Source organism: Pteropus vampyrus, unplaced genomic scaffold, assembly GCF_000151845.1.
Source record: "Pteropus vampyrus isolate Shadow unplaced genomic scaffold, Pvam_2.0 Scaffold559, whole genome shotgun sequence".
NCBI lineage: Eukaryota > Metazoa > Chordata > Mammalia > Chiroptera > Pteropodidae > Pteropus > Pteropus vampyrus.
In genome coordinates, this window is record NW_011889340.1 from 168,711 (window position 1) to 177,618 (window position 8,908).

The 8,908-nt window shown below is 34.2% G+C and overlaps 2 protein-coding genes and 1 pseudogene across 2 annotated transcripts; all 3 read right to left on the reverse strand.

Annotated features, from left to right (window-relative positions):
* Positions 1-3,353: 3,353 nt before the first annotated feature.
* Positions 3,354-4,295, reverse strand: LOC105308224 (olfactory receptor 8K5-like). The gene has a single exon (XM_011384067.1). The coding sequence runs from the start codon at positions 4,293-4,295 to the stop codon at positions 3,354-3,356; it is 942 nt and encodes a 313-aa protein (XP_011382369.1).
* A 533-nt stretch (positions 4,296-4,828) lies between these two features.
* Positions 4,829-5,770, reverse strand: LOC105308225 (olfactory receptor 8K5). Its single transcript, XM_011384068.1, has one exon. It carries the CDS (start codon positions 5,768-5,770, stop codon positions 4,829-4,831), a length of 942 nt encoding a protein of 313 aa, XP_011382370.1.
* A 417-nt stretch (positions 5,771-6,187) lies between these two features.
* Positions 6,188-6,306, reverse strand: LOC111733392 (annotated as a pseudogene).
* Between the last annotated feature and the right edge of the window lie 2,602 nt (positions 6,307-8,908).

Below are 8,908 nucleotides of genomic sequence, written 5' to 3' on the forward strand. Positions count from 1 at the left end.
AAAAAACCCTTGTTAAAATTGATGATTGTATCAGTAAGTTCTCTGGAAAACTCAGATGGTCTAAATCCACTCCACAGAGTGTCAGATCTGTCCTGAACATTAATCCTATTAATGACAGAAATGTATATTGCAAGGGAAAAATAAACAGTTTTGCAGAGCATAATGCCCTTCGAGATCTTTAATGATGATCCAGTTTAAGCTGTATGCCCTAAGAAATTTTCAAACCAGTATTTTCCACTCACCTTAGGGGAGAATCTGCTTTGACGTCCTACTGTTTTAATTCTCATTGGTTGTTGGAGAATGTATTTAAGTGTTTTTCTACCCACTTGAGATTCATTTTGTTAGTTTTGATCTGATTCAAGAATTACAAATTGCATGTAATTACCTGAGGGAGAGTGCCCTTGATTTCTGTTTATTCTTGAAATGTCCCATTAGGAAAAGTCAAAGATACTTCATGCCTAGGTCTATCTGAATAAATAAATTAGGCAAAATTATTAAACACTGGAAATCATAAATATGCCTTTGTCAGCATCTCAGTTACACTATATCCTGCACATATTAGGTATGTTACACACACACACAAAATGTGTGAGTAAATGAAATTGACTTCTTAAAATAAGATTATGCAACATTTGATAATATAACATCCCTTAACTAAGAGTATTTTTGCTGGATATCTAATCATAGGTTAACATAAGACAATGTCTTATATGACTTGTATCTGCCAATAAATCAGTGGTAAATTTTTTTCTTCATCTGTTCATAAAGTATTTTTCAACTGATTTCTCTTTATCATTGGTTTTCAGAAATTTTATTGTGATATACTTTGGTGTAATTTCCTTTCTGTTTATTTTGCTTAGGATTATCTTAACTTTTTATATCTTCGGAATTATAGGTTTTTTAAAAAAATAAATTTGGAAAAAATGTGCCCAACATTTCCTCCAATGGTTTTCCTGCCCTATATAGTCTCCGCTTTCAACTTAGACTTACATTTGAATGTACAGTATATAGCTTGTTATTGTTCTACAGATCATTGAGAATACTTTTGTGGTGTTTATTCAGTATTTTAATTTCTCTCTGGCTTCATTTTGGGTAGCCTCTATTATGATATGTTTAAGTGTAGTTATTGTTGCTAACACAAGGTTCATGTGCCCAATGTTTAAAAACAGCCAATATTCAATAGATCAGAATTTGGAATAAGGAAAGGTTTATTGATGAGAAGATGCTGACTGAGAAGATAGGAGCTTTCAATGGTTTCTCAAATCCTTCTTTAGAGTTCCAGCACCCTTTATCCTGAAGAGGCAGGGCAAGAATTAAGATCCAAGGAAGACCTCGAAATCTCCAAATCATCTTGTTCATGGTGATCTGAGTCTTGTCCTGAGGTTCTTGTAAATCTTTGGTAAAGAGTCATTAACACATTTCCCCACCTCTCCAGCAAAAGCTTCTTTGGACTAGGGGCTATTTTTGCAAAACACTCAAGCCTCAAGAATTCTTCTAGTCCATTAGCATATCTATAGCAGGAACTATTAACCAGAGCCAGAGGGAGAAAGAGTGAGCATTTCACTCTGCTACATTAACATTTCTTTTTTGGTGTATAATTTGCTTTATAATCTGCTATTACTCTCATTCAAAAAAAAATTTGTTTCCATACAGTGTTGTATTTGAGGTCCCATTTTTTTTTTTAAATCTTTCATCTATCTCCTCAAAAAGTTAATGTTTTCTTTAAATCATTCCGTATATCGAACATTCTTTCATACTAGTCTCAGCCTATCAATATCCAGTGATGTGGCTGGACTAGTCCTTGTCGTTCTTATTATGATTGCAAAGTTGCCCTTCAGCAATAACCAACAGGAAACTAAAAAGATACAGGTTTCAAGTAATTCATAACATAGTAGACCTGGGATCAAACAGTGAAGTTACAAGTAGAGACCACTCAAGGGGCCTGGGATTCTGTTTTATTGGGCTCTAGGGTGGGGGCCTAGGGTTCTCTAGACTTACTCTTTATTAGTCAATTTAAAACAGAAGAGTGGAAATTTAAAGCTCGGGGAAAAGAAAACAAACAAGTAGCCCAGATGGTCCATTGTTGAAATCAACCAAAATGTCCAAAATAAAAGAACCTCCATGGGGAAGGCAGCCTGGCTCTTTAAAGTCTAGTGGTGGCTAGCAATGTGTTTATTCAAGATAGCAGTCTTTGAAGGATGTCCCTTTGGGATAGATTCCTTGTTAATCAAAACTTAATTCAGAGACTCGCACTAAAAAAGAAAAAAAAAAACACAAATAGCAGGACTTATACTACAAACATATTTATAAAATGTTTTAAAGGCTTTTGCCCAATAATTGTATCATTACTCTTATTTCATGGTTTATGTTATCTCCTGAGTGGAATCACCTGTTCTTGTTTTTATATATGTCTAGTGTTTGTGATTGGATGTAGAATATTATAAATTTTGTGTTAATGAGTGCTATAACTTTTTTTTCTGTCTCCCTAAAAGAGTCCTAAATGTTTTAAACAAAAATCAGATGGCTCTTTTTGAGGCTTATTTTCAAACTATATGAGGAGGAACAGCAGAAGTCTAAGTGGGTTTTATCTCTACTGGATGCCTCAGTGTTGAAAGAGGACTCTATTCCCTAGATTTGGGAACTCTAATGTCTTCATGCCCTGTGTGATCTCTGGAATTGTTCAGTTTACAATTCCCTGATTATTTTTTTCACAGTCTTATGGACTTTCACTGTAGGCATCCCCAAGTTAGTGTTCAACCACAAACTCAAGAATATCTTGTAATGGAGAAAAACGTGAGCTACAAGAGAAAGAGAAGATGTATGGGAAACAAACAGCAACATGCTAGAAGTAGGTCTTCATTATTTGTAATTATTTTACATGTAAATGGAGTAAATTATCCAGAGGCAGATATTTGCAGAATAGATTTTTAAAAATTATGATCTCAGTATATGCCGTCTGCAAGAGGCTCACTTTGTTTACACTCTTATGTGACATTCATAAAATAGAATAAAAACAAGATGATAGATAACTACTCTAAAAGAATAATAATAAAAGAACAAAAACAAACACATAGTTTATTGAGGTAGAATTTAATAAGTGTTTCAGCTGGAAGAAATGTCAGATTCTATAGGATTATTAAAAGAAATAGTGATTCAAAAACAAGAAATGTTAAGGAGGAAGTGTTGTTTAATTGAGATATAAGATATGAGGATTAATTTGGTTGAATATAAGAGAAACAGTCTATCTGTGCATTATGATTATTCTTTGTTCTGAAGTAAAAAAGAATATAATTATATGTATTAGAAATATTAAGTGACATTTAGGTTATTAGAACAATATTCTATGTTGAATATTAAATACAAAGTTTGCATTGATTCTTAAAGACCCTGTGGAAGGCATTTTTTACCTCTTTGTTCCTTAAGCTGTAGATCAAGGGATTAAGCATGGGGATCACCAAAGTGTAAAACACGGAGGCCATTTTATCAGTATCAAAGGAGTGAGTGGATTTGGGTTGTATGTACATAAATAGCAGAGACCCATAGAACACAATTACCACTGTCAGGTGAGAACCACATGTGGAGAAAGCTTTTTTCCTGCCCTCTGTAGAATACATCCGAAATATAGCTATCAGAATCAAGATGTATGATATTAAAACTACCAACAGGGAAGAGAGCAAATTCAGTGCTGAAAATAATATGATCAACAATGCTATTTCTTGTGCATTTGAGCAGAGCAAAAGTAACAAGGGAACATCATCACAATAGAAATGATTTATGACTTTAGAGCCGCAAAAGGTCAAGGTAAAAATCTTAATAGTGAACATTAGAGCCTGAAAGGTACCGTAGAGATATGGAATACCCACTAGCATGTGACAACGTCTCTGGGACATAATAACATTATAGAGCAAAGGGTTACATATGGCTGAATAACGGTCATAGGCCATGGCCGACAAGATGAAAAATTCACTGATAATAAACATAAGGAAGAAAGCCAATTGTGTGGCACATGCATAATATGAAATGGTATTTTGATCCCTAATGAAATTTACCAGCATCTTAGGACAAATGACAGTAGAATTACCAAGATCAATGAAAGCCAGGTGTTTGATAAAAAAATACATAGGTGTGTGTAGGCGGGAGTCCACCTGGGTCAAGATGATCATACCCAGGTTGCCCACCACTGTGACTGTGTAGATGATGAGGAAGACCCCAAAAAGCAGACCCTGCAGCTCAGGCTGCCTCGTGACTCCCATCAGAATAAATTCAGTCAGCGATGTCAGATTCTGTTGGCCCATTTAGTCCAGTTAGCTCTTCTGGGAAGAACAGAGGGTTTTAATTAGCTTTCATGAAGTGTCATCTAAGCAAATTACAATCTTTGTAGACAGATTGACATTTTTTTTTCATAATAGTGCATACAACATAATTCCCAGATCTGATTTTATTTTTTATTTATTTTTATTTAAATTTATTTATTTATTTATTTTGGTGAGGCAACCCTTGGTTGACCTCACAGATTGCAAGGACCTTGTCAGCTTACAATCTGTTATTTTTTTATTTTTTAGAATTTAATAAGTGTTTCAGCTGGAAGAAATGTCAGATTCTATAGGATTATTAAAAGAAATAGTGATTCAAAAACAAGAAATGTTAAGGAGGAAGTGTTGTTTAATTGAGATATAAGATATGAGGATTAATTTGGTTGAATATAAGAGAAACAGTCTATCTGTGCATTATGATTATTCTTTGTTCTGAAGTAAAAAAGAATATAATTATATGTATTAGAAATATTAAGTGACATTTAGGTTATTAGAACAATATTCTATGTTGAATATTAAATACAAAGTTTGCATTGATTCTTAAAGACCCTGTGGAAGGCATTTTTTACCTCTTTGTTCCTTAAGCTGTAGATCAAGGGATTAAGCATGGGGATCACCAAAGTGTAAAACACGGAGGCCATTTTATCAGTATCAAAGGAGTGAGTGGATTTGGGTTGTATGTACATAAATAGCAGAGACCCATAGAACACAATTACCACTGTCAGGTGAGAACCACATGTGGAGAAAGCTTTTTTCCTGCCCTCTGTAGAATACATCCGAAATATAGCTATCAGAATCAAGATGTATGATATTAAAACTACCAACAGGGAAGAGAGCAAATTCAGTGCTGAAAATAATATGATCAACAATGCTATTTCTTGTGCATTTGAGCAGAGCAAAAGTAACAAGGGAACATCATCACAATAGAAATGATTTATGACTTTAGAGCCGCAAAAGGTCAAGGTAAAAATCTTAATAGTGAACATTAGAGCCTGAAAGGTACCGTAGAGATATGGAATACCCACTAGCATGTGACAACGTCTCTGGGACATAATAACATTATAGAGCAAAGGGTTACATATGGCTGAATAACGGTCATAGGCCATGGCCGACAAGATGAAAAATTCACTGATAATAAACATAAGGAAGAAAGCCAATTGTGTGGCACATGCATAATATGAAATGGTATTTTGATCCCTAATGAAATTTACCAGCATCTTAGGACAAATGACAGTAGAATTACCAAGATCAATGAAAGCCAGGTGTTTGATAAAAAAATACATAGGTGTGTGTAGGCGGGAGTCCACCTGGGTCAAGATGATCATACCCAGGTTGCCCACCACTGTGACTGTGTAGATGATGAGGAAGACCCCAAAAAGCAGACCCTGCAGCTCAGGCTGCCTCGTGACTCCCATCAGAATAAATTCAGTCAGCGATGTCAGATTCTGTTGGCCCATTTAGTCCAGTTAGCTCTTCTGGGAAGAACAGAGGGTTTTAATTAGCTTTCATGAAGTGTCATCTAAGCAAATTACAATCTTTGTAGACAGATTGACATTTTTTTTTCATAATAGTGCATACAACATAATTCCCAGATCTGATTTTATTTTTTATTTATTTTTATTTAAATTTATTTATTTATTTATTTTGGTGAGGCAACCCTTGGTTGACCTCACAGATTGCAAGGACCTTGTCAGCTTACAATCTGTTATTTTTTTATTTTTTAGAATTTAATAAGTGTTTCAGCTGGAAGAAATGTCAGATTCTATAGGATTATTAAAAGAAATAGTGATTCAAAAACAAGAAATGTTAAGGAGGAAGTGTTGTTTAATTGAGATATAAGATATGAGGATTAATTTGGTTGAATATAAGAGAAACGCCTATAGCATCTGGTCTTCCTAGGTGGTCTCCCATCCAAGTACTAACCAGGCCCAACCCTGCTTAGCTTTGGAGATCAGACGAGATCAGGCTTGTTCAGGATAACATGGCCATAGACTCACATCTGATTTTAAAATTCAAATAAGTAATAGTATCTTTTACTTCCCAAGAAGAGAGATCCATAGGAAACACCTGCATTCTTACAGCAAGCTAAACTCTAACCAGAGTCAGCAGTGTTTGGAACATATCCACTGATTTTTTAAAAAAGCCATATAAGTATTAATATAGAAATATTGGACTTCATTTCATCTACACAATGGCATCACAGTTTTTCTTTAATACACTTACATTTTTGTCTGAGAATTCTTGTGGAATTTTGATTTTCTAAAAGAGAGAGACAGAGATAATATGAAGTTAATAAAGTTTCACATGTTGGATCTCTCATTGCCACTGTTAAGGTCCTACATGGGGCTTTAGCGATACAGTCGCAAAGTGAAACATCTTAGTAAAAGTTGTAAATGTAAAATATTTTAACCTCAGTCAACTAAGCTTACTTTCTCATTTTATTCTGATTTCTACTCCATCACACTTCAAACTAATAGCATAGTGTATTGGCATGTCTGCAGATATTCGTGGGGCCCGGCGAAGAGAGATTGTGGTAATAATATTTCATTTGACATTTAATGGGCATTTTAATAAGGTTCAAATTTTTTATTGAATAATGCTATCTATTCTGATGTCGAAATGATTTCTAAGAACACTCTCACCACACAATACTCTGAGATGTGTCTGGGATTTTATTAGTACAAATATTATACTCTTAATTTTATGATATTTATGACATTTTTTACAGCTGAAATTAATTTTTTCCATTTTAAATACTCACATTTGTGCCTTAATTTACATGTACAACTTTTTCTTCTTTTAAAAAGAAAATCTTCAAATTAGTATAAGATCTAGATTCATTCCTGCTAAAATGTATGCTTTATATCAATATTCAGGAATTTTGAATATTTAATTTCATAGGCTTTGTTTCCTCTAATATGCTATTTACATGCATTAATTCTTCCATTGTGCATATGATAGGGTATGTAAAATATTTATTTGAGCAGTTATTATATCATATTACTGTCAATATATTCCTCAAATTGTATAATGGAGTATATATAAAGTATAACACTGTGATTGTCAAATCAGTGATAAGTACCCATCTCTTCATTTCATAAAACTTACATGAGAAGTCAGTAAAACAAACTGACTCTCATTGAAGATAATGAAGCTGCTTTACCTTAATCCACAGTATTCCCTTCCTCTCACACTGAGTTTCTCTTCAGTGAAAACACCAAAACCTGTAAGCATGATTTTCAATTGAAAGAGTAATTGGAGTTCAAAATATCAGCCAGTTAAATGTAAGATGGAATTCTGTACTGTAATGCTCAGCTTTATCCTATGTAACTATCAGGCAGAAACTTCTGGGCACCTACCACAAGGTCCAGATCTATGGTCTGGAGCAGCTGAGCCTGGAGCCACCCTACAGCTGGTGGCAATTCTAGGAATCCATAATTTTTTGTTGTCAGTTTAACAAGTCTGATCCAAGGAATTCCACATGGGAGAGGCAAAGGAGGGCAAAACTGAATATTCTGGAGCCACGTCTATTCGAATTTCCTAGAAGTTGTCTTCTGTTTCTCCATTGATCCCACTCTCCATTGATCCCACTTTTTCAGATCTCTCTTCTTTCGCATATAAAAATCAAGTGTTTCAGGGTCTGCCACCATGGTTTTCCCAGCAGAATGCAAAATACCCTGGATTAAGCAAAGGAATTCCTAATTCTGGTACCAATCCTACCACACTGAAGTCTTCAGTGCTTTGCTAAGAATTATTCTAGTGTTTGTTGAATTTATCTCTGTTTTCAATGTCAGTGAGTACCTCCCTCTGAAGATGTATGGATTTCTTTTTACCCTGCTCATTCTTTTCTTTTCTTTTTTTAAAATTTACATTTTAATTTTACCGTGGTAAGAATACTTAACATGAGTATTACCCCATTAAAAGACTTTTAAGTGTACAATACTGTCAGTTTATAAAGCCTATTCTGAAAAAACAAACTGAGTAGTAACCAGCAACTAGGGAAAGACAGAAAACAACTAAAAAATCTACAAGTTCATCATGAGAGCTTACCTTTATATGTAAGGTATATATATCCTTATATTAAAATTATCTGCAGTTTGTAAAATATTGCATGGGCAACACATTCGTTAAAACACTTTTTTCTAAAAATGATATTAAAATCACATCGAATACATTTATAAGAAATAATATTTACCAAATGCTACATAACATATACTAAAATTATTTATTGTTTATCCGAAATGCAAATAAAACTGAGCATCCTATATCTGAAAATCCTAATTTTAAGAGATCATATTTTGAGACACTGCTTCCTCTTCACTTGCAATATCCAAATGCCACCATCAGCTCTCACAGATCAAATAGATCTATGACATCTAGTCAATTCATAGGATTTAACACCCTGAAAATACTATTTTACTTCAGGGAACCCCGGCTTACAAAGGAGAAAATGAATTTTTTGTGTTGTGGTAGAAAGAATCAGCCCTGGGTGAACATGAGTGTTCATGGTCAGAAGCTAGGAATCATGGGAAATGACCAACACTCAGATGATAATCAAAATCAACAGTTCCCATCCGCTCACCTTTAATGAACGA

Coding starts and splice junctions, on each gene's coding strand:
- LOC105308224 (XM_011384067.1), bottom strand. CDS start 4,295: ATGGGCCAACAGAATCTGACATCGCTGACTGAATTTATTCTGATGGGA.
- LOC105308225 (XM_011384068.1), bottom strand. CDS start 5,770: ATGGGCCAACAGAATCTGACATCGCTGACTGAATTTATTCTGATGGGA.